This window comes from Protomyctophum parallelum (genome assembly GCF_964188405.1).
Source record: "Protomyctophum parallelum genome assembly, chromosome: 1".
NCBI classification, from domain to species: domain Eukaryota; kingdom Metazoa; phylum Chordata; class Actinopteri; order Myctophiformes; family Myctophidae; genus Protomyctophum; species Protomyctophum parallelum.
The window spans coordinates 64,524,878-64,552,344 of NC_139697.1; the positions used below are offsets into that span (position 1 = coordinate 64,524,878).

Sequence of the window (27,467 nt, forward strand, 5' to 3'; positions counted from 1 at the left end):
ATGACATTAATGTCATTAAACTACCAGGAAAATAATATGTATTCAGGATATTACATAATTTTCCCTGAATAGAGGACATCTCACACTCCAGGCATATATCTCCACTTCATGTCTTGCATACCCAGTGGTCCAATTACACCGTTTCTCTATGACATCATGTAACCTAGAAATGTCTCCTCCCCCTCCCCCAGGGGCCAGTTTCTTTGCCGTCACATGAGGACACCCCAATATGCCACATCTGTCCTCGCTGTCCCTCTAGTCTATAGTATAACAGAGTGAAACTCTCTGAAAGTTTCGGAGCTAAATTGACACTTGGGACTTTGCCGTCTACTGTACCGTGGTGGAACTGCTGTGGAGCAAGGCTGTGCGTTCAATACATTAGCCTTGGAGGGACAGAGGAATTGCAGACAGCATTCCAAAGAAACACCACACAAGGGCATTTCACTAATCAACCTAGTGAGGAAAGATAATTGGTTAAATTAGACAGTTTGCTATGTCAACCTTAATAAACTTGGACCACGATTGACCCACATCACTACAAGCTGTATAGTGTATAGTATCTGACCATGGACTGTAAGGTCATCCATAAGGGACTTTCAACACTTTCCAGGGTACATATTCATAGATGAAAATGTAGAGAGCCGCCTGGCAAGCAGAAGGTCCCAGGATTGAGCCCCTGTGTGCTCCCCTGTAAGAAGCTGCGTGAAGCTGGCTACTTTAATTTCCCCTGTGGGATGAAATTGTTACAATTTCTTCTTATTATTATCATTACTGAGAAATCTGTTGTACAAATGTATTTAATGATTCTCAGAATGGCATTATCATGGTGTTCCCTATTTGTTTTGTCACTTCGCTATACTCAGTCTGGCCAGCCTCCTGTTTGGCTCGTATTCATAACGTCATCTGTTATGTAGCCACGTTGTTGCTGATACGTCATCAGCCAGTGCCACTCTTTTGTCACTGTTGAAAACATTTGCGCCAGTTCAAGACTCGAGAATAAAACCTACGGTATAAAGTAAATACTATTGTTTGATTCGGTAGTCCACTATGTCAGATTCAGTTCAGAATGACAAGGGGATGTTTCAGGGCAACAGCAGTAGCTGCGCATTGATACAAATGATACGTAGCTTGCAGAGTTAGTTCAGTCAGATACTGTATACTCCAGGGGTTTCATGCTGTGCTCAAGGGCACATACATATACTCAAGGGGTTAATATGCTGCATTACTATGTGGGTGTATTCAGTGTGAGCAAGACCCACATGTCATTCGCTGATGTGGCAGACAGCTGACCAATTGGGTTTAAGCTCACTAGACTGCATGCTTCTTCCTGCCTTCCTTCTGCATATGGTTCCTGGTTGTTATGTGATGTTTGCTCCCACCACCACCCCAGCACCACCGGTGGGCTCTGTTATTTATGTTCTCCATGGGGGGTTGTTATTGTATATATAACTCCCTGCTCTTAATGTTTAATGATGGTGTTTAATTGTGCCGAGCAGGGAGAAAAATGTAGCAGAGCCGAACGCCAAGATAAAATATTATATGCACACTTGTGACTTGTATTCTCATTCTATAATAAATATTGGTTAAATCTATTCGTGAGTTATCTGACTGAACTGATCTTTTTGTCCCAACCCGCACCACAGACCAATCACAAGCCTCAGGTCGATTCTCAGTTTTGGCATATCCTGCCTACCTTGGAGATATTAGACTTTCCAAGTGACACAACAAATCACGGAACGCAGCGAATCAGGCTAGAAACTACCGTGGGCTTCACACGAGTGTGAGTTTTTTGTAGTATGAAACCATTCCGGTGAAAACAATGGTATAACCTATAATAACCTAAGTATAATCTTTTGATAAGAAGTCAAAGTGGTAATGTTTTTCTTTCTTTTGATGTGTGTGTGTGTGTGTGTGTGTGTGTGTGTGTGTGTGTGTGTGTGTGTGTGTGTGTGTGTGTGTTGTACCTGCATGTGTACTCCGTGTCTGACAATAACTCAATTGAACAGATTACCTCGTGGCCTGTCAGCCACATCCACAGAATGTGGGTTACGGTGTTGATGGCGGTGCCTTGAAAGGAAGGAGAAGAGCGTACACACCTACTCTCTCTCTCTTACCTCTCTCTCTCTCTCTCTCTCTCTCTCTCTCTCTCTCTATATATATATATATCTTACCTGTCTCTCTCTCTCTCTCTCTCTCTCTCTCTCTCTCTCTCTCTCTCTCTCTCTCTCTCTCTCTCTCTCTCTCTCTCTCTCTCTCTCTTTCGTTCTCTGTCACTCTCCTTTTCTCCTATCTCTGTGAAGAGAGTGTTACTTAGTATAACCCTGGTCTGCGTGACACGCACGCTTGTGTCTTGATGGTCTTGATGTGACAAGGTTAATCTGATGAAATGCCAGGGCTATTTACTGCGTTACAGGTAGCATGCAGAACCTTGCTTTGACAAACCTGTCTATAAAATAGCTCAAAGCTCTATTGCTGGTTGCTTAGGTTAGAACCTGCCGCAGTGGTGTCCAACTAGACCTTAAACCACGATGACTAAGCCATTCAGATCTATCCGTTCCATATATGGGTTCTACCACATCGATCTGATGTCAGCACTAGGTCAGCCCGGAACAAATATAGGGATTATCATACTAGACATGTCATATGTGTCATATAGCCCAACGTGCTAGTCGGATATGTCATATAGCCCAACGTCCTAGTCGGATATCCCCATGTATGGAGACTAAATATCAAATGAGCAACTCTCCCAGATCCGATAATATGAATGGAAGTGAGAGTCTTCGTTACACTGTCAGTACTAGTCTAAGAGGTACCTTGACCTCACTCACATTTCATGACATTGTGTTACCTATCTATGAAAGCTCAACACTGACTCAAGAATGTAGAAATATGTGAACCTGTCTCGGATTAGCTTTCCCTACATTGATCTTCTATTTTACATTCATGTTTATATTATTATTATTATTATTATTTACATGTTAAGTCCTGATTTAATGAATTGTTGCCTTATTATCACCACCATGAAATAGGAAGGTGTAGAGATGCAAGTTGTTAAGGCTACTGTAAGCATGTGCAGTACAGAATGTCCTACCACATTAGTGGCATAACAAGAGAAATAACATGATGCAAACACTGGAGTGGGGAAGCCAGGCATACTTGTTGTCCTCCTGAGCAGAGATATAATAGAATAGCCTTTTCTGTCATTCATAATGTGGGGGGTTAGAGTCAGGATTCAACCTCAGTCATTTTGTTCTTGCTTGAGGGCTGGATGCACGCCAAATTAATCATCTTTCTATTGTTCTTTCTATTATCCAAAAACAAAGCAGGCTGGACTATAGAGCTAAAATTAAAAGCATTGTTTTGGATTCCCCGTTCTGTCTCCGAGGCACACGTGATTCCCTGTGGAGAACAATAATGTGCTGCTCTCATAACACAGCTCGCAACTTTTCTCCCAGCCAACAGGCAGCAGTGGAAGATGTACTTAGATTTAGTAGCAGTACCAGTCTACATTTACTCTGTTACAAGTAAATGTTCTGTATTCAACATTTGACTTCTATTGGCATCAAAATACAGTGCCAAACTAAAAATACAAAACACAAAACATTTTCCAATAGCCAAAGTATACATAGTATAGCTCAACAGTGTGATTCATATTCAGGCGAGCAGCTGTTTTAGATGTCGCATAGGGCACGGCCTCTTTGAAAAACAATCTGCATCTTACGCTTCTATATTGTGTTGCCATAGTTACGGATCATTAAGTCTGCCGTACAAATGTGTGCAGCTTGGCTGCAGTGCAACACTGGCTTGGCTTCCCAATGTATATCGCACGGTATCTGTTTTCTTTGGCACGAAAAAGTTTTACAACTACTGATTTCGAAGGCATTTGCAGAATCGGCCTCAGTCTTAAAGGACTACTTCACCACTTTTCAACCTATCTTTATATAATAGGTCCTCACTAATAATCATGAAAGAATGGCGCAATTATTTTTCTACTCTGTCTGTGTCTCATAGGAGGGCTGTGGGCAGTTCAGAAACCGTCTTCCAGTGACATCATCGATGGGGAATACAAGCTAATAGAAACTGCAGGCTTTCTAGTCCTGAAAAGTTGCAATGCGAAAATGGAAGCCATCGTTCTCACGATAATGAAAATCGAAACATTTTTGTAAAAAATATCTTGTTTAAAAAATAATCTGCCTAATGATGATGTCACTGGAAGACGGTTTCTAAACTGCCCACAGCCGTCCTATGAGACACAGACTGTGTAGAAAGAAATCGTGCCATTTTATCATGATTATTAGTGAGGACCTATTATAATTATGAAGATAGGTTGAAAAGTGGTGAAGTGGTCCTTTAATGGCCTAAACAAAACAAACCGTACTGTATATGATTATTTTTATTTGTTTTATTTTATTCTGTTATAAATACTAGTATTGGTTTAGTTACATAAATAGACAGACAGAGAGTATCTTGTTTAGTTTTTGTTCATGATGCTTCTACGTATACTATGTTATGCTGGCATAATTGTATTGTTCTTTCGTGATATAATGAATAAAAACAATAACACAAAGATAGACATGTAGCGACAGATAGATAGATAGATGGATAGATGCATGGATAGATGGATAGATGGATGGATTGATGGATAGATGGATGGATTGATGGATAGATGGATGTGTCAATTCATCTCATTCCTATTGCAAAAAAAATAACTCAAGCAAGAGCACAATATTTTGCAAAGGAAGAGCAAGAAAGACTTCTAATTAAGGCATTCATCAAATCTGATGAATGCCTCAGTATAATGATCAACCATTACAGTGATCATTACAGTGCTCAGAGAGGGAAATTGTTCTCAAGAGCCAGGCTGTGCAATGAGAGATTGTAATACTTTAAGGCCCCAGGAGTCACTACTGGCTTCCTTTAACTCCCCAATTTGGTTTCCCTTTCAGGTCTCCTATTCTCTATTTCTATACAAGAGAAATGCTAGGAGCAGTGGAGGACAGCCTCCTACTTTGACCATCTTTTTCTTACATTTATAGTGTATGCTTTTAGGCAGCTGACATACTTCTCAAACCAATGACAATACAGATAGACAGACAGACCACCATGTTTTGATCCCAAGGGAAATTCAGTATTCAATGTCATTTCAATGTTAAAATCATACAGTAAGCTTTTATTATCCTGTGGTTGTATTCTGTGGTTGACCCTTGTGGTCACTAGTATTGACTGCTTGTGAAACTGGTGGTGATCTACATCATCAGCTTCACAAGCAGCCAAATGTCAACGCAAGACACACAGGTCAGAAGGCTCTGGTGGCTGAATCAATACACAAAAATGTTCCATGTAATGATGTTGCATTGTTGGAGTGGTTCATGTTTACGCATAACGGCGGCATTCCAAACCATGAGGCTCAAGCGATGTATTCTTGGCCATAGCCACTCATTTTCCTACAAATGGAACTCCAAAAGTGATCCCTCATTACGAGATGCTGTTGAATGGATGCTCTGCTCTGTGTCCTCCGCTGATGAGAAATCAATCACCCCATCCCTGGAGGAACACAGCTGCTGTCTGAAACAGACTGTTTGGCCTTGGGTGACGAATGGCTATGCTGATAAGAGAAGATTGCCGATGAGATAAGATACAATAATGTGAGATTAGATCAAATGCTTTCCCCCCTTTTTATTTATTTCCATTTTTTTGGGTCGAGAACATATATAAGAGTAAATTCACGTTTTCTTCCATCAAATCCCCAATACATAATGTTTTCTCAACAAGTCGTACGACACCTTTTCACCGAAGCCAAATCAGGCTTGAGATAACACAGCATAGCATAACAGCCAAATCATGTTACTTTACATGCACCATATGGCGTGTCGCCTAGCTTCCAATCCTCAACATGCTGCAGTACATGTACGATGCACATCAATCTTTCTGGGGACTATGGAGATTGCTTTGGTGTTTATGCGTGGCGTCTACTTCATTACTACCATCAAAGTGATATAATTAACATAGATGAATGACTTAAAAGGGACACGCTCAATTATTAACGGAGCAATGGAAAAGCTAATGGAAGTCAGGGAATAGTTCTGGAAAAGAGAGAGTGTAATTAAAATAAAGAATAGCTATACATGTACGCTGAATGAAAATGAAATGCAAGTGACTTGAACATGTACAGTACAATACTCCAAAGCAATGATTCTCAAGCTTTTTTTAATTTCAAGGACCCCCAGTTTGATATCCATTACTATGTACCCTAATCTTCACTGTAAAGTTCTCAGTGTTGAGTTAGCTAGTCTGAATGTGTACAGTACAACTACAAATCCATTTGCTTCCTAATGTAGGCCATTTAGATGGGGATCTCCTATCCGGGTGTCCGTCTCTCCAACTGTGCAGCTAATCTTGGACACCGCTGGACCAATCAGTCACACTGTCCATGCACCCTCCCAGTAGGCCACAGAACATTCCACCCCTAACCCAACATCCCACTTTGGCCTATAAGCCTTGAACCGTAGGTCATAAAATAAAATAAATAAAAAACATCCATGGATCAAAATGCAATTGTATATAGGTCACGCCCATTGTTTTACTAACTAGATTGTTCTCTATTTTTGCTTTTTCTTCGTAATACACTGTGCTCCTACTCAATTCATAGAAAACAGTATACATTATCTCTGGATGCATGTGATTTTTCATATTTCATTCCAATTGACTGATTGGATTCCACATTTTGTGGGAGGGGTCAAGTGATTTCACTACAAAGGTCTCTGTTTCTTGCAGACATTTATTATTATTATTAAGCCTGTAATTAGCTTAAACAATTCAGTGTGAGGGGCGTATTCCTTACAAAACATGATCAAGAACACAATATCCAACCCCAAAATGGAATGGCATGTTGAGGAGCCTCAGCTTGCACTGTGAGCAATGCACGTTTCTAGGAATAATTGTTGACATGACACATACCAGCAATTCCTCCACTGCATTTAACCATCTTAACTAATAGCTTTATTTCCACAGCGCCCGGGGTGCAAATAAGGGTTAAGTGACGTGCTCATGGATACTTCTCACATCAAAACAGTGCCCTCCCTACCCGTTCAGCACTAACACTAATGCATTTTTACTAGATTGAGAAACACAGAGACATTTCTGTGATGTGTTTGGTTGTTTGATTTTTTATTTATTTTTTGCTAGACAAGTGATGATGGTATTAAATATTGTATGTAGAATATTGTACAGCAATCTGAATGGTTTTGTTAACATCTACATCTACCTTAGCAACAGACTCATTATATCCTTCTTTCCCCCAGGAATATACCATTGATGTCTTCTTCCGTCAAAGTTGGAGGGACGAAAGGCTGAAATTTGACGGCCCCATGCAAGTCCTTCCTCTTAACAACCTCCTTGCCAGTAAGATTTGGACCCCCGACACCTTCTTTCACAACGGGAAGAAATCAGTAGCTCACAACATGACCACACCTAACAAGCTGCTACGTCTGGTTGACAATGGCACTCTTCTCTACACAATGAGGTGAGCTGTAGTTGGCAAATGTTTTACGACTAACGCTTAATTTATATTCTGTCGCACGTGCAATAAAGTACAGTATAAATCAGCCAATCCAAATCCATCCAAATTGACAGGTTGTCCAGCGCTATTCAACATGATTACAGAACGTTAACGTTCATCAATGTGGATGGTTCACATCCTTCTTGGCCATTATCGTTATCATTACAGTTATCGTTAAAGTTGACATTCGCGGTGTGGTCTCAACCACTTTAAAATAAGATAAAATCAAACGGGCCGAAATATTCAATGGAACTTTATAAGGGAAATGTTACTTTAGGTGTTGGTGTTGTAGTAGTAAGAGAAAAACAATAAAGGCTGCGTAATAAAGACTAGACATTAATTTACCTCGTATTTTGTTTGATCACCCCACTACAGTAAAACATTTAGGCTACAGTAAAACAAAAGAAGAATACCGTACACAGGATAACACAAAATGGATGCCACTCTCATGGGACTATTTTGATGCCTGTACTTTCTAAAGTGAAATTGTTTAATGTTTACTTGTAAGTAAGTTGTAACATTGAGTATTTCTACATTGCAGTACTGCTAGTTTTACTTTAAATGAAAAAAGTCCCATTAGAGAATAGAGATACCCGTAATTATATAATGTGCAAGAGAGAGATTAGAAGAAGTAAATGATTACTTGCCTAGGTATGCATCGGACTGAAGGCGTACTGTTAACTATGGGTATACTGTATATGCTAGTTTGCATTCCCCTTCAGTGATGCTTATACTGCATGTCTAATACTGAATGAGTCATTTCTGGTTGCACCCAATTCAGCACTATGGTCAGTTATTAAATGAACGGTTTTATGGTTCAAGAAGTGTGCTGATGGGGGGGAGACAAAACATTTGCTGTGTGGGCGACTTTCACTCGCAATTAAATAACTGAAATAACACCCACTTTCCTTAAAAGAAACAAAAACAAGAAACCCCACCAGTTCTATTGTGTCAAGCCCACCCACTAAATGGCATTGGACCAGTCCTCAGGAGTCTGTCAGAACACCTCCCCATCTCACCCACGGGTTGAGAAACGCTGCACAGTATGCTGTCTCCCCACTCGGCTCTACTGCTGCTGGTCTAAGTGAGAAGAACACAGAGGGGAATGAGTCGTGCACACTCAAATAAAGAATGGCTTTGTGAGCTCACTGTTTGATCTAACCTATATAATGAATTGTGGAATTGGTGGACAGCTCAACCCAGAGACCTACCTGCAACATGTCTGACTGATAGATAGACAAGGCAAGGAGCCGGCTGTGGTAGAACTCTGATTTAAGTAAAAGTGCTAGTACCACAATGTATAAATACTCTGTTACAAGTAAACATACTGTATTTAAGATCTAACTATGAACAAGTAAAAAATAATCTGAAAAATCAGATCTACAAGCCTACAGCAGTTTTCGTTTTGTAATAATCTAAATTTGCAAAGTAACTAAAGCTATCAATATTTTTGTCTGAGATGCGGTGGAGTAGTAGTATACAGTATTGAAAAATACTCAAGTACAGTATTTGAGTAAATGCCGTTATTTAAATAGGAGGGGGGGGTGTGGTGCTGATGTGATTTTTTATTGTTATTAATTCATGTGAGATGGCAAATGGTTATGGTTTATAAATGTTTCATTCTTACTGTTACAATCAGTTTCTGTTTAGTTCCACTCACCATCAGTCACTCTCTCATGGTCAAACACAGGCATGCTCTTTCTCTCTCTCTGCCTCTGATCCAGTCATTTGAAGAATGTATCCAGGGCTTGAGAACTGAGAATGCATCCAGCCTATTAAGTCATAGGCTAACTGTTAGTCTGAAGATCTATTAAGTCATAGGCTAACTGTTAGTCTGAAGATCTATAAGTCATAGGCTAACTGTTAGTCTGAAGATCTATTAAGTCATAGGCTAACTGTTAGTCTGAAGATCTATTAAGTCATAGGCTAACTGTTAGTCTGAAGATCTATTAAGTCATAGGCTAACTGTTAGTCTGAAGATCTATTAAGTCATAGGCTAACTGTTAGTCTGAAGATCTATTAAGTCATAGGCTAACTGTTAGTCTGAAGATCTATTAAGTCATAGGCTAACTGTTAGTCTGAAGATCTATTAAGTCATAGGCTAACTGTTAGTCTGAAGTTCTATTAAGTCATAGGCTAACTGTTAGTCTGAAGATCTATTAAGTCATAGGCTAACTGTTAGTCTGAAGATCCAAAACTACACGTCATTATGGTTTGAACTTTAAGGAGCACAGACCTGCATGCTTGCTCCCTGCATGGATCAGTGACTTTTGCGTAACTGACATGTAGGATAATTACTTTAATTGGGAGCATCTGTGTAAATGGTAAAATATTTTTAAAGGTTTTCATATACTCTAAATATTATTTTTCAAATGAGATTTGGCCTTTCTTACAGATGTGTAGAATGTATGTGCCCTCTTGGGGTGATTTCTCTCTCTCTCGCTCTCTCTCTCTCTCTCTCTCTGGGGAACAGATCTACAAGCTAACAATGTGTCATCATGCGATGCGTTAACTTTTTTCTAACTATTTCTAAAACATGTAAAAATAGTTAAACTAGCCAATCTACATCGACACGTTGTTAGCTTGTAGATTGGCTATTTGTACTATTTTAAAATGTTTTAAAATAGTAAAAAATGGGTGGGGCTACGTCAGATATAATGATCAAATACATTTTAATTCCCTTTGTCGCTCAAATACCAGCAGAAGTGGATGTCTGAGTTGACACAGTTTTCTACTTGGGGTGATGATCTGACGACATGCGTGTGAAATACTATTTGTGGTGGGATGTAAACAAAAATGGGAGATACCAAATCCAGTCACCATGAACTAGATAGGGGAAAAGCGCACGTGGGTTGAGACCCCCCTCAAAGACCCTTGGGGGTCTCCAGCTAATTTCACAGAGCTCCATTGTGTATTGTACATCATTACTTTAATCATGCACTGCCGCGCAGGGCAGGCACGCATGCTCTCTTCAAATGGTCCTCACTGCGGCGGCCTTCAGACAGACGTTTTATTTTGAAATTCACCCCGGTGAACCGGAAGTAGTAATCGGCCATTATGGATCTGCCACTGGACACTTTCGTTTTCAGCAGAAGAATCAATATAGTAACCGCGAGGTAGAGCAGGTTTTCTATTGAGCTCCTAACACCGACGTCCACCTCAATCACCTCAATCTGAAACATTTCATCGACTGACCACAGCGGAAGCAAGTGTTGTCTAGCGACGGGGAAGCTAAGGCAGAGGTACTTGAGCCCCCCTCTGGTTGTACAGAGGAGTCGCCCAAAAAAGTGGAATGAAATAACCTACATTTCCGTATGTCACATCACACCTCCATATATGATCACGCCTCGTGACATCACGCCTCCATATATGGTCACGCCTCATGACATCATGGGGCCACAGCTCCATCTCCATAATGGAGCTGACCTGTTCTGACATTCCATATGTTGATCCCACCCCACCCGTCCTTCCTCGTCGATGTCTCCCTTTTGATGGATACCTGTCCATTAAAACTCTAGACGGGCCTAGAGTTGCAGCCGTGCCCGGCAGCCGGCAAAAACTAGAGTTCTCAACAGGCCCGAAACTTAAGGCCTGGCCCTACCTGGGCCCTCATCAAACCCTGGCCCTACCTGGGCCCTCATCAAACCCTGGCCCTACCTGAGCCCTCATCAAACCCTGTACAGTCAAGACACTGTCCCCGCTGCCACCCTTAGATCTCATATATGGAGCTGACCTGTTCTGATGTTCCTTATGTTGATCTGACCTCATCAAACCCTGTACAGTCAAGACAAGCTTGATAGATACATATATGGCCTCTGGCCAGTACATAATTCATTTCATATGTTGATCTGACCCCCCATGCCAAAGCACCAGCGCTCGCCCAGCAGTCTGTCGTCACTCAGGCGGATGCGTGCACGTAACCTCTCCCTTAGGGCGACATCGCTTCTCGCCCTCAGGGCGTCTCACTGGTATTACTATAGGCAGTTCTTCTGACCAAGCAATTGGTTGAAATAGGCTATCTAGCCGTGCAGAAATGAGCATGACAGCACACCTACGGTAAATATAAAATAGGCTATCTGGATTAACAAAAACCCCCAAAAGACGTCAAAGACCTCAACGGCAGTAAATGAGTTCTGAAACAAAATATAAAATGTACTGTATGTTTTCAAATCGTTTAATCGTTTAATAGTCTTAACTACAGTATTCTTGCTAGTCGCTCTATGCCTTTGGATCCATTTATTTTTCTCTGTATTGGTTTTTTTCGTAGTATTGTACAGTATTTGAGTATGTGATACCAATAGTTTTTTCATATGTTCTGTATAAATAGCTTATTGTAAAGTTATTTATTTATTTTTTGGTAGTCTTAACTAGTTTCAATGTTTCTAAATTGAATTGGTCTGATCATTGAATCTATCGATGTAACCAATTGAGCTTCATGAGCTTCAGAATTAATAACTCCAAATGTTCTAATTCCTGTCAATGCTGATTTATAAGATTGTTCTCATGCCAAATTCATTTTCTTGCTATTTCTAATGAAAAGGTGATAGAATTTCAATCTTTTCCCGGCCGGGGTCTGGGCTCTCAAGAGTTTTATTTGGCAGCAGTACTCCCAGGGCTAAGAATAACATTTGAATTTCAATGGATTATTACAAGTCCTGTCGGTTTTCCATTTGCAAGGAAAGATAGCATGTGGCAAGGGAAGTTGCTATCAAGGGCATTTTAAAAGCTATTTCTGACACAGCATAAAGCCAAACATGATAAGCCGCTTTCACACAGGAGGCAAAAGCTGTTTTGAAGCTGCCTTGTTGGTCGGTTCATGTTGTATGTGAAAGGGTCAGGTCAACATTTTTGAGACCAGCAATGAATCCTCCTGTAGTGTATCTGACTAGAGAGCACATTGAAAAGAGCTAATAGAAATCTGCATTACCTGCACTCCACATTCATACATTTCATTCACATTGCTCAGGTACCATCGTTAACAGGAAATGAAATGAAAAGAAAAGTTTGGTTCTCTATAGCCATTATTGAATCTATCTTCACATTATCCACAGCCATCTGGTTTGGCAATGCAATGCATCTGTTCAAGCCAACACCAAACCAACTCCAGGAGCAAGAAGAGGTATACATACAATATCAAGACCAAACCGTCCTAGCCCAGGCCAGCATATTTAAAGTGCCTTTTAGAGTTCCTAACATATCTTAAAGGGGGAAAAGAATCAACTTCATTCTCCTTATATGCTCACTATGTGATGGTCTGTGCTGCACGTTCTGTCTCGGAGGTGGACTGTGTGTGTGTGTGTGTGTGTGTGTGTGTGGGGGGGGGGGGGGGTTGCTTGTGCGTGTGTGTGCGTGCGGGAACAAGCTGTTGTCTGTTAATGTTTTGCTATGTGACATTTGCCATGGTGTGTTTATGTCACCATCTATCTTGTTCTCCTACATGTCTGTTCTCAGGCTAACAATTCACGCTGAGTGCCCCATGCACCTGGAGGATTTTCCAATGGATGCACACGCCTGTCCTCTGAAGTTTGGAAGCTGTAAGTAAACGCAGATGATTAAAATAGAATAAAATCTAATCGTGTGGATTCCACGTGGGAATGGCGTGTCTCCAATGTGGATCTCAGACTGTCAAAGATGACTATCAGTCTTCTTTGACATACCGGTGACATACCGGCATACCCTTTTAAAAACAGTAGTGGAGGTACTTCTGTGGCCTGCTGGCAGACCGTGTGCACAAGAAATGTGATGCTGAGAGACACAGAGAGACAGACAGATGATGACTCTATTATGGACTCCAACATTAAAGAGACAACAAGTACATGATGCTGTACCATTGAAACGGGTCTAAGTTGTAGAGCTCTTCACAAGTCCAAAATGACATCCCTCAACCCCTAATGGACCTGTAAAAAGACCCGACTGGTTCTGAGTCTCCAACATTGTTTTATTTTTTATGTATTTTGATTGTTCTGTATATTATATGGACATGACAAGCCGCCTAATGCCTTTCTACCTGCACATGCCTGTTATACTACAGTACTACTCCATAATGGAATCTAGCAGCTATGTAGCAGCCTATAATAAGAGACATTTGCATTCAATTGGATGTTGTCACCCCAATAAAGAAGGAATCCATGATAGTGCGGCTCTTCTCTGATCCACTTGGGTATCTGACCCAGACCAGAGTGAACAAGACAATCAATCAATCAATCAATCAATCAATCAATCAATCTTTTCGTTTCAGGTAAACCTAATAATCCGGGCAATGGGCATAAGGTCATATAAATCAGCATTGATATCCCACTGTGCAGTGATGTAACAGCACATGCTCGCTCGCGCACGCACACACACACACACACACACACACACACACACACACACACACACACACACACACCTAATAATTACTTCATAATTGCTAGTTCTACCAGTAGATGCCTGTGATAGGCTGCTCCATAATGGAATCTTGCAGCTAATAGCAGCCCACAGTACAGAGACAATGAAATTAAATTGCATGTTTTCATCTGGCTGAAAACGGAATCCATGGTCATGCACCTTTGATCTGCTATCTCAATTCAGCTGGCCTGATGCGCATGCGCAGCTCAACAGCACTTTATGATGTCCTCTCCTGATCAGCAGTAAGTGCAGGTCTTCTCTGATCCTCTTGAGGGTTTACACAAAATGATAAACGGAACCGGGACCTGAGGAAATAGAATATGAACCGACCCAGACCCAATTGACCATGATGAAATGCAGCAGGCCCAAACTCTTAAGGGTTTTGGGTAATTTTTTATCAAGTGGAACCGTGAATACCTCGCACACTCGCGCACACACACACACGCACGCACGCACGCACGCACGCACGCACGCACGCACACACACACACACAAATATGCATAGGAAGTGTCCTCAGATAAACCAGTGTTGTAGCTAAATTTATGTACTGTATATTCATTTCACTTGGGTGCCTAAATCTGCATAGGGATCACAAAGATGTTGAAGTAAAATGAAATGTGTTGGACCCTTTTTTTGGATGGATACAAATGCTTGTCCTTCTGCCATAATTGTTTGGCAATGCGTATGTAGCCCCGAATACATTGTCGCTCTCGTGACATCCACACAACCGCACCACATTTTTACAACCTCAACCCTCTATATACAGTGCACCCTTAGTTGGCTATAGAGCGTCGCAGTCCCGCCCCCTCGAGAGACCCGTAAAATAAATCGCCGTTCATTTTCCTCATAGGCATTTCTTAAAGTATTTATTTAAAGACGGTTACGCCGCGGACAAAGCCAACTCGGATCGTGACAAATCATGACGATGAACACAATATTTTGGGCCGATAAAATCATTAGAAAGAAGAGAATAAAGGCAGGAGACAACACTACTTGTTTTGTTTTTCTTCTTATAAATTATTTGATCGGCCCAAAACATTGTGTTCATTGTCATGATTTGTCACGATCCAAGTTGGCTTTGTCCGTGGCGTAACCGTCTTTAAATAAATACTTTAAGAAATGCCTATGGGACAAATGCATTGGGATTTATTTCCTGGGTTGTTCTGAAAGGGGGAGGGACTGCGACGCTCTATAGTTCCCCAAATAATAGGGTCCCTCATGTTTTCTAGCTCTACACTAAATACAGAAATGGCTGCTTGCTTCACAAGTTCACAACACATCACAATGCACTGCGTTGTGAGCTAGAAAACCTGCTATTTTTGTAAAAGATGTCAGAGATTTTAAGTGTATTATTTTTTTTAAGAATATATTTTTTGGCTTTTTGGGGCTTTTTATTGATAGGATGAAAATAGTCTGACAGGAAAAGGGGAGAGAGATGGGTCGGAAGACACACGGCAAAGGCCGTCAGCAGCCCAGGGGCCCAGACGGTTGACCTAACCGTCTGGGCCTGTATTATATTATTATTATTGTCTCCACCAGGCCGAAGGCATGGGGAGAGAGTACTGTATGTTTTGCAGTGTGTGTGTGTGTGTGTGTGTGTGTGTGTGTGTGTGTGTGTGTGTGTGTGTGTGTGTGTGTGTGTGTGTGTGTGTGTGTGTGTGTGTGTGTGTGTGTGTGTGTGTGTGTGTGTGTGTGTGTGTGTGTGTGTGTGTGTGTGTGTGTGTGTGAGCGAGTACGCGCACAACGTTCTTTTAGGCTATACAACAATATTCTACACAGACTGCCTGGTTGGCAATTGGGCTGCATGTCCTCTATGCTGTCCAGAGGCTGTCTTTCAATCATGCTGTCTGTTAAATAAATAGGCGTGTGTGTTGACAGGGGCTGGTTAGGTTTAGTTTCCAAGCACAGGGACAAGGGAGTCCCCTCTGACTTTTGTGTATTGGATGTGATGACTGGCCGCTGGTGAATTTACATTTTGACCGTGTTGACTACTAGTCCTGCAGACAGTGCAGAGGCTTCAAAAACAGCGCTGCTAGGACCTTGAATGAGAGAGTGATGTATCCACATCACACCTACCCTGGCCACCCACCCTCCGTTCACTCCACTGACTCCCCATTGCGTGTTTCTTTTTTCTCATTATAATTTTTTTCTCAAACTGTTCAAAAGCGACATAGGCCTAAAGCGAGTTCAATGCTTTCTAATTAGAATCCTCTTCTGCAAGTGTTGACATACCCCATTTGCGCATTTACATTTTTTTTATATAGCCCCAAAATCCACCCCCTTCAAGCGAAAAATTATGACTTATTTGAAATTTGAGGTGTTTGCCCAAACAATCATTTGCCGCATGCTTCCATAATAATGGAGGAATGGGAAGCTTCACTCCACCTACTGTATGTGTATCAGCACCATTACTGGTGTAGGTACTAGACGGCCTGCAGTCACATGTTTTAGCCTGTGAATGGGAAGGGGGAAAAAGAAAGAAAAAAGGTATTCAATCTATTGAATAATCTTGTCTTGAGAAATTAGTCTGGGGCTAATATTTATTAAAACAAATCAATGCCAATATTTTATTGTTATTTATTATTATGTTATTTATTATTATAATTTCTTCATGTTTTGTTTCATCTGGATGTCCCAGAACTGCTGCAGTCTGGGACATTGGCCGCTCCATTATTTATAAGAAAAGGTACAGCGAGTTCCATGTACAATGTATTCTCTGCCTCCAATTGTCTCTGAATTCCGAGCATTCAAATTATATAATATGTTCCAGAACTTTATGACCCATATTCGCAACATCATGAAGACGAAAGAAAAAAATTTGCCTGGCAAGTGATAGCTAGAGATAACTTCTCAGTCATCAATCCCATAATGTATGCCTTATCACACCTATCTTATAGAAAACAGTTAAACTTCCAGAAAAGATAAAGTGTTAACTCTCTATACTGTTGAATCTCTATAGTCACTACAGTGTAGTGTGACACTTCCTGTTGGTGCTAGAAGGGTGGCACTTGATGTGCATTATGACGTGTGCCGCTGTGCTGCCTTGAAAGTCCTATATTTTTAGACACTGTGAAAGCATTGTAAAAGTCAATGGTGATTTTGTCCCTTATAATATAAGGGACATATTATGTCTCTTGACATTTCACAAGGTAACCTGTAGTTCTTTGCAGAACAGTGTAAAAATAGACCAGCCTGATATGTATACTGTACGTGAGAACCCAACTGAGACCCATTGCACTCTTACCACTCAAAAGATACAATAAAAATAAAAATAGACTATCCAGTGGTTCCCAACCTGTGGGCTGGGACTTTTAAAAATACCTTTTTTTAAAACCCTAAAAAAAGAAGAAAATGAAAATGTATGCATCAATGTTAATCAACAAACTATACAATGAAAACTGGTCAATCATTGGCCAAATTGTCAAATTATATAAGTCACAAATTGTGAAAATGTACAATAACATGTGATGTCTCAACTCCTACAATTCCAAGTCGTGTCCTGAAAATGTTGAGAACCCCAACAAAAAAACAGTTAAATAAGAAATGGGAAGTTGCAAGTGGGCTCCCAACTAATTGGCAAAACACTAAAGATTTGATTGATACTAATACCATTAACATTAAAGGTTGTTACCACTCTGGGTGGACCGCGAACACTTTTGAGGATTTTCAAGCGTACCCTGATCTAGTAAAGGTTGGGAACTGCTACTTAACTAACGATCTATAATTTAGTGAAATCATTATAGTAATAATAAATTCACACACCTCTGCTTCCAGATGCTTACACCAATAATGAGGTGATTTACCTGTGGACACAGGGAGATGAGAAGTCTGTTGCTGTGGCTCCAGACGGCTCCAGACTAAACCAGTATGACTTACTGGGGCATGTCATTGGGAAAGAGACCATCAGCTCCAGCACAGGTACAGTATGCTGCCCACCGATCACACAAAGGTTCCTCTAGGCTGCAATGCGCAATCACATTCACAGATCATCTGCAACACGGCAACATTTTATACATTTTATTTCATTCAATCTGTAGTTACTGTATTAGCACAACTTTATTTATCTGATAAAGGTGCAATAGAATCCGTTTGTTCCCTCAACAAGAAGACAAACAACTTGAACTTGAACATTTTAAAGACTAGAGCCCTAGGGCTGAACGACTTCAGCCCTCGCACATCGCATAACCGATCCGGCTGTTATACACCATGTATGGAAATCCCTGATGTCATCAGTAAATGCACATATATGGGTATGCCCATATGGAGATATCTGCATACGGTACATACAGTATGTTCTCCTCTTTGCTCTGTTGAAATATCCTTGCCTTGTGACTTTTTGTCAATTCATTGATGCGGCGTGGTTTAGCAGGCAGCGGTCTCATTGATCGCATTCTGCTATTCTGCGGTTATTAGAATCTGCAGGAGAGAAAATATATTCTGAAAAAAAAAATCAGCAGCTTCACAAACTGAATATCTGGAGGTGAAATAGAGTTGAAGCTTTCCTTTCTCTTTCGTCCAATATAGTGCAGAGTCAATATTAATAAGCACAACATTAATGGAAGAGATGCAAGCCTGTACTTTTGATTAGACATTCATTTGATCTTAAATTCTCATTGCCAACGCTTGTTGCTGAAACCTTCAGCAACAACGGTTGTAAAATATCACCTCACCTTTTCTTCCATGTTCCTGGGCACAGCCAGAGGATATGGCCTTTTCTTTTTGGGCATCCTAAAGCCCAAACCACTCCAAAGGGTCGGGTTTTTAAGGTAGACCACACCAATGCAACTCATTGCAACTCAATGAGCTGCATTGGTGTGGTTTACCTTAAAAACTGTTTTGTCCCCTATAACAAGGACCTGCTCTTTGTTAAAAGGTTAAATCACTATATTCTGATGGTAAATATAGCATTGCTATAGAGTGCATGTTTGTTCAGTAACGGGTCTCCCTGTCTCTACAGCTCTGTAATAAACAGAACATACATTGTCAGGTGACAACATTTCAGCCAATCAGAAGAAAGTAGCCATTTATCAGCTTAATTTGTATAGTGTTCCAGTTCCATTTCTTTCTGTCATCATTTACAGTTCCACATGTTTAATCTGTATCCTGACCGAGTTCTCTATCCTGATTGGATAAAATTGGTATCCCGACCTGAAAATGCATTTTCAGTTTAATACAAATCTGAAGAGAAATGGAGGCTCTGGTTACTGAACAAACACACTACCACAATATAGAGCTTTTTAATACTTATTTTATCCAAAGAAAATCACTTACCCTACCTTTTAAGTGGAGTGCTCAAACAGCAAGGTAAGCCCAAATGCTATCAATAACAGATAATCAGCAGCCATCACCTGAACATGGTACAGCTGGTAGCTATTATCCTGCTTCATGTATTCATCTTTCATCTCTTTGTCATTTATGTACTACAGCTACTACGGCTTTGATGGATGTTACACACATATCTAAAGGCCCAGTATAAAATAAGTTTTGTGAAAAAGATTAAGCTTTTATGAGCCAATGAATATTGCCGATTTGTGAATATTTTACTTCTGCCCCTAATACATACATGCAGAGTCATATGTTTATGCAATGATAACAGGCACTTTGAACAGGCAAAACTGCTGCCTCATTTGCCCAAAATCCATGGAACTTGTTTAGCCTACAGAAGTGCATTGACTCATGCGGAACACATCTGTCACTTTGTACGCCCCTGTTATCGCTTATTGCAGCTTCATTTAATTATCATTGTTCTGCATAGAACATTTTTCCCAAATAATTTCTCTGTCTCAAAAATGTGACATTAGTTTGTACAGTATAGTTTAAACTGTTTTATACAAGCAACGTGCACACCCTTTCAGTAGGTTCCCTCTCCAGACCATGAATGCAGCTTTTACCATGGGGAAAGAAACACAAATGCCCCCATCTCCATGCTGTACACAAAGGCAGCAGCAGCATTGTATATAATTATATAGGGATATATAGGGATGGCATGGGCGTTCCCAATGCAGCTACCTACGCATTCTAACCTCTAATCTCAATGTGTCGTCGTAGCATCAGCCGCAAACAAATCAGCCAGCACAAAAGGCCCATACATGGGCATACTGTATACTGATGACATCAGCGATCTCTATATATAAATTAATATATAAATGGTCGGGACAAGGAACGACGGATACAGAGATCCGGTTGTCCAGAGCCACAGAACCAACCACTATTATGCCCAGTCAATTTGTTCACCAAGTTAAATTATTTCACCAAAATAAATACTGTAACTGCACAGAATACATTTAGTTTAAATGTATCCCTCAATGTATTGATTCTACTTGTCTCGTAACATGAATAACAGAGGAAAGGGCCGTTTTGAGCTTCAGCAGATTATTTTATTTACCATTGATGAGCTTTATTGTGCATCACAGCACCAGGGATGCTTGTACTTAGTGCTATAGTGCAGTGCTTTCCAAAGACCTTGAAGGTGGGCCGCGTGGACGGCAGCCTGAAAGTGGCACTCGCAAACAGTCTTTGGCAGGCATATCGAGAAGCACTGTGGAATCAATCCAGGGGAGCAAACATTGTGTTGATGTGTAGAGTGAGCTCTAGGTGAATAGGGGCAGACACGTTGGCTCCTGGGCCCTGGCTGTGCTACACCGAGTTCCAGCCATGGCATTGACAGCTGATCCCCGGGGGATACTCAGGGCTTTGCCATTACAATGGTACGAGTGGAGAGACCTGCCTGGCTTTTCAAAGCGGAGTCAGTCTTCAGTTGACTGACAATACATCATTTTATGTGGTTGTGCAACAAAACGTAAATGAAAGTAGCAATAAGCAATAATATGTCAAAAATGTTATGTCCTTTAAAAATATATATATTCAGACAGCCAGCAATAAGTAAAATGCTCTAAAAAAATGTAGTCTCTGCGACACATCTAGGGGCCACAATCTGCATTCAAAGATGTTCCTAGAAGCTTTGTCATTGGTCGGGGAAAAAAACTGTCGAAATGACTAGCCAATCAGGAAGTAGACAAGCAAATCGACCAATGACAAAGCTTCTAATCTAGGTCATTAAACTTTTGACATATTATTGCTTATAGCAGCTTTAAGCATTAGAAGTAATGATTGGTACCGGAATACTAATTTAGGCTGATACAGGATTTGGTGGAAGTCAGGTGCTTAAAACTGAAGGTCTGACATCTGCTTGAACAGTGCAGGGAAAGTGCTTGCATCTTTAACTGGCGTTCTGAGCATATTTTACAAAATAGGCAGGCAATTTCTCAAGGGAGGTACGTGTGGCTTTTAAGTTGGATGGTCCTGAATGTGTGAGGTGTTGGAATAACTGAAAGTGATTTTTATTTACCTCTAAATAAGGTACAAACCCTACAGATAATATTGTCTTTCTCAACTCCAGCTCACTCATTTCAACGTGTAGTACAACATTTCAACTTGCTTTGTCTTCTTAAATCCCTGCAGAAAAAGGTGTAAGATTATTATTATTATTTTTACATTCTGTGATACTGGTACAGCTCACATCACAACCTCTGCGTTATGCAGTGATCATGAATGTTTATGTATTAACTTCCATGAATCTAGTTTTGAATATTTCAAGTGTATTGTTTCATGACTGAGAACAGCCTGTTCTGATACTGATTATCCTCTCTCTCTCCTCTCTCCTCTCTCTCTCTCTCTCTCTCTCTCTCTCTCTCTCTCTCTCTCTCTCTCTCTCTCTCTCTCTCTCTCTCTCTCTCTCTCTCTCTCCCTCAGGGGAATATGTAGTGATGACAACGTATTTCCATTTGAAAAGGAAAATTGGATACTTTGTGATTCAGACGTACCTCCCCTGCATTATGACTGTCATATTGTCTCAGGTCTCCTTCTGGCTCAACAGAGAATCAGTTCCAGCACGCACTGTATTTGGTGAGTCACCTCACAGCTCTGCACTTCAAAGGGCAAGGTCCCTGACTTATAACCCCAATATTATCATTCTGTAGGTCATGAGAAAATGGCCCAAAGGCACTCGAAAAGCTGTTTTTGTTTGCTGGTCAAGGTAACATTTTGGTGAGTTTGCCCTTTAAATAAAAAATCCAAATGTTAGTTGAATGATGTGTAACCCTGACATATTAGGAATTAATACAAATTACAAAAACATTGTGTATGTGTAGCACCTTAAGAATGGCAATGTGGCCCAGGCCGTAGCGTAACGGTCTGGGCACCGGACTGGTGATCCAGTCGCAGTGTGCCGCGGGTTCGACTCCCGGACCCGACACGGCCTTTACTGCATGTCATCCCCCCATCTCTCTCCCGTTTCCTGTCAGCCTACTGTCTGTCCCTTCAAAAATCAATAAAAGGCGTAAGCCGCAAAAACATATCTTAAAAAAAAAAAAAAATAATGGCAATGCAATATAAATACTATATTGGTCGCAACAAGGATGATTTTGGGTCATTGCTGAAAACGTGTGAACCACTGGGTTAGGGTATAAGAACACATTCCACCTTTTCTTTACAGCAATGCTTGGCGCAATTGGTCCCTGAGGGGGTGTGTTTTTTGTATTCGGATCATAAAGATCGACCTGTGATTACCTTGCCCACCATAAAACCATCTAATCATTTTCAGCTTAGTGAGAGGAAACTTGGAAAGGACGATGAGGCTGTCCACCTTGAGGGGGAGAATGATGAAACTTTTGAAGGGGCTTTTGGATGGATTTGTGTTGACTAAGCCAGCCAAGACATACTGTGACCGTTATTACTTAATGAACTCTAGCTAATTTTGGCAAGCAGTTTCACTTTTCTCCACAATAAAGAAATTGACTAGCAAAACGGCTTATACTGCCAAAAGAAGGCATGGAAGTGTCCTGTTTACGTTAGGGCAATAGTAGTCTCGCAGTAATCTATTAGATATAACGTCTGGGTCCCAACTATTGAAAAGAGTTTTTTTTAAATGTGTGACAGACATATTCCTAATCCTACCAGACCTATGTTACAGCCCAGCCAAGGCTTGCCTGCCTTTTTCTGGCAAAACCCAGACATAATATTATGCACCCTAACCACAGGTCTAAGTAACCACATCAGACCAAATCAAACGTAAAGCATTAGACAATTAGGCTTGAGTAGGAAGTAGACTATATGTTAATACATGATATTTAATTAATTTAATACGGATATTTCAGTACACGGTTTTTCATCTGAAATATATCAACAAGCTCAACCCGTCGCATCTAGTTTTGCAGAACGATAGCATTGTACAACGAAGTAATGAATAAGCATTACTACTCTTCTTAAATTTCTGTTTATTTGATATTAGAGAGAGTATACAAATTAAACCCCAATGGATCCTCACTTCCTCTGATATCATGAAGGGTGTGCAGAACATTGCTGCTAACTTAATACAGTAACATGGAATTAATGATCTGTCAGTTATCACACTGACATCTATTGAAAATGCAATCGATTTTCTGAAATGCTTATTAAAACCGACACGACATCAGTTGATAGGCTGGAATGCCGACGAGGTCACTACACTGGCACTCTGCTGTCAGGCTAAACAATATCTGCCTCTCAATGTCAACAAAACCAAGGAGTTGATCGTGGACTGCAGGGGGCTGAGGAGAGAGCACGCACCTATCTTCATTGGCGGCGAAGTGTGGAAAGGGTCAGAGTTCAAGTTTCTTGGTGTACACATCGATGAGGACCGCAAGCGGGCCACACTCACCACCGACATGCTATATAAAGGCGTGACAGCGGCTGTACTGGATCTGTCGTCTGAAGAAGTTCAGACAGAGCAGACCCTCGCATCCGCAGCCTCTTCTACAACAGCTCCATCGAAAGTGTTCTGACAGGCTGTGGCACGGCCTGGTATGCAAACTACACTGCCCGTGGCGTGAATGGAAATACCTACAGCAGATGGTGTGGACGGCCCAGCGTATCGTGGTAGGTGAGCGTCCCCCCTCCAGGAATTGTATGAGTTGGCATAATTCCACGGCCATAACAGCTCAGAGCGGTTCAGATCGGCAAGTCATACACCGGGACGTCGGCAAAACTGCTGTCCCTGACTGCTTGCTCCTCCTACAATGCAGAGGCTTCCCCTCTGCATTGTTTGTCCTCTATCTCCACACACGATGCGTGCCTCAGCGCCCCTCGTGCAACATTGATCTGTGACTCTTTTCACAACCTGTCCTTGCACTCTTTTATTTACTTTAATTGCACTAATAGTACCCCAACCAACACCCCCTCTCCCTAGCATCACGCCTACTGCCATTTCTTAAAGCCACCATTACACTCACCCTCTCCGTTGTCTGCGTTTTAAACGGCTATTTCTCTTCACAAGTGTTAATATTGTAACCTCGACACAGCATAACAACAGAAATGACCCAAGAACGTCAAAACGGGCCTAAACCAAGAACTGGACTCCAGTGTTTTCTTCTTCCCATTGGGTACGGCTGATCACTATTGGGCTACAGGTGTATGATGGGAAGTCAATTATTATTATTACTTTTAAACCTAGATGTGAGCCTCTAGTCAAGGACAATTTCCACCCCAGCCACAATCTGTTCATGCCACTACTGCGACATTGGCTGGGCAATTAAGCTCTACCACAGTATCAAAAGCCATTACATTTCTGAACAGTTTCTACCCGGCTACCATCAGAGATTTATAAGGTAAATCTACCTTATGCAGATTTACCTGGCGTTTCACCTGGAGGTGGTTTTTAACCATGTTAAGTTAAAAACTTAACAAGTTTTACCTTTCCATACGGCACAAACTGATCTTTGAAACAGCACCTTAAGAACACTGTACCTGCTACTCTTTTAATCCAGCCTCATGGCCTCTCTCTCCTCATGGAATACTCCAAAATGATGCAGAGCGCACGGAAACAATTATTCCACCCACTTTGTTATGCCTGCAAAGATATGATGTGACGATGACAAATACACCTGATTCTGACCTCCATAAATATGAGCATAAATAATCCAGGCATACAGACACACCCACAACTTCAACTTTATACAGACACACACACACACACACACACACCCCTTTTCAAAAATATTCTCTGTTGCTGCTGTTGCATGACAGTTGATCAATGATCATTGTATACATGGCTGAGGGAAGTAGGGGTGCTGGGGGGCTGGAGCACCCCTCCCCACAGGCACAGCCCCCCCTTGGACAGGAGGGGAAAATAATTTTAATAAAAACAGATTTCTGTTACTAGGCCTAATAAATATGCTGTATCACAGTATCTGTGCCTTCTCCTGGTTAATTGTCTGTATCAGTTTGCTCATGCGTGAGCTCGGGAAAGTAAAAGCCGCGTGAAAATGCACGTGCATGAGGCGCGCACCCCCTACTAAACGTTCAGCACCTCCTACTGTAAACATCTTCCCGCGGCAATGATTGTATATGCATAATTATCTGGAAATAATATTATGAAAGATGACCCACTCATTGAGTAGCAATGAATATCAATTGTGTTCATTATGTTAACAACACAACTAACACATTTTTCTTCTGATCAAAGGATCAGACTACTGCCAGAACAAAAGCCTCTCTTCAGTCATCCAAATGTTCTGTTTTAATGAGTGTCACTGCAAACCAAATTACTTCCCCTATCAGTTGTATATTGAAGGATGCAGGGAAATGTTAGGGAAATTCAAAGGATACTGGACTGTCAGAGGCCCTCGAAGATGAAGTGATTTTTATATTTCATTGTTTAATAAATATTTGAAGTGATGTGTGATGTGTTGCCATGGGAGCCAACATTCCAAGCTGCTCTACTGTGCCTACTTGTTGAATAATTAGTACTTTGCACATTGCATTTGAAATGAAGGGTGTGACTTGTTCTGCATAGGTAGATTGATGAATTGATGATGGCTATGAAAAATATATTTCCACCAAGAACCTCCACCCCAATTCTTTCAAATTGGCCTGATGGTGGTGTTATACTAGTCCGCTTTACCTTTTTGCCTATAACTCTTGAACCAGGTTGTACAACAACATGCATCCATAATCACTTATTTAGAGTTGGGTCACCGAGATAGCAGTTACCTCCGCAACCCAGACATCCCTTTCCCTGACCACATTAGCCACCTCTGACTTGAGGCGTTCCCAGGCCAATGTGTAGATATAATCCTCCCAACTGGTAGATAGTCTGCCCCGTGACCTCCCTGCTGGACGTGCCTGGAAAACCTCCGACCTGGAGGCATCCTTATTGGATGCAGCACAAACTATTTCAACTGGCTTTTTGAGTGGTGCAGCCACTCCAAGGAACAGCAATGTCCGTCCTATGTCTGTATGTCCCTATGTTTAGGGTACCAATAGGGGCAAAAGTGGCACTGTTGTGCTAGAAACAGAGAGAGATAGCGCTGTTGTGCTAGAAACAGAGAGAGATAGTGTTGCACTGTTGCCTGCTAATAGAGAGAGAGAGAGAGATGTCTGCTAATTCCTCCACACAGTAACTCTGTCATTTCTCGACCGGGCCCGTGAGTTCCTATGTGGGTCTGGAAGTTCCGGGGACACTCAGTTCACACAGGTGTGATTTTTCTATGCAAAGGAGCAGCAGCTCTACTCAAAGTCCTTCATGGATTACCTTATCCCTAAGGGAGATGTATACAGTATTTGCATAAGCAATACCTTCAGAATCAACTTTAAAGTGCTATCATTGACTTTAAAGAAATGGGTGACATGTTTTTTTTCGTAAGTTCCATCATGATTTTGTTGGAGAAGAAAAAGAAGGGCCGGGGGAAGGGACAGGAAGGAGGGGAAAAACACAGCAGATACAGTTTGGACTATACATGAGGTTGTGATTTGTAGAGCTCGCTCTGGTGTTGTGATTGTGGATGTTATTGACATTAAAGAAGTCTTTTGACAGACATGGGTGTCTTTGTGGTGCAAGCGTATCTTGTCCCAGGCCCATTGCAAGATGCTGTGCTATGTCCTCTACCCTGAGCCATCCCACCCTAGAGCAGGGCCAAGTGGTAGCCTGACCAGTGACCAGTTTGTTTTGGGATGTCTGGAGCCTTGTTTGTAAGGCCTTTGTGCAAGGTGTATCCGGCTGGTACAGTCTCTCTTGTCGTGGTTCAGCTTGTCCTTGTAGCAGCTACTATGGTCTGATTCCTGTGTTTGGTGGTAGAACTACTGTACCACAGACCTGAGTGTTATTGTACTTCTACCCCATGATTTCTTGTACATTAAAGCATATCCATCACTCACTACCTAGAATTTTGTCTCCAACTCTGCTTTCCTCATCAATTACGGTTTGATCCAGAATTGCACCACAGTGTAAACAGAAAGCATTTGCCTCAGATCCTACTCCTGCTTGGGCGTGATGGCGTACCGGTCCACAAGGTGAGAGACCAACTCAACGGACCTAATAACGCGCCATATGCCCAACACTTGGATCTTGGCTGGGTTATTGTCGGTGGAGCTTGTATATGCGCAGCTCACAACCCAAGGATGCAAGTGTGTTCCTCAATCACATTATCGAAAATGGGTACCTTACTTCACGCCCTGCACAAACCATCTCACTGTGAAAGAGGTG

The 27,467-nt window shown here is 41.4% G+C and overlaps 1 protein-coding gene across 1 annotated transcript in view; it reads left to right on the top strand.

The window, feature by feature from the left end:
- gabra3 (gamma-aminobutyric acid type A receptor subunit alpha3) overlaps positions 1–27,467 on the top strand; it is a 143,658-nt gene that overhangs the window by 104,946 nt on the left and 11,245 nt on the right. Inside the window, exons 6-9 of the mRNA XM_083771657.1 lie at positions 7,302–7,522; positions 13,010–13,092; positions 17,723–17,866; positions 21,701–21,853. Coding sequence (XP_083627783.1) covers positions 7,302–7,522; positions 13,010–13,092; positions 17,723–17,866; positions 21,701–21,853 — 601 coding nt within the window. The remainder of the gene's footprint in view (positions 1–7,301; positions 7,523–13,009; positions 13,093–17,722; positions 17,867–21,700; positions 21,854–27,467) is intronic.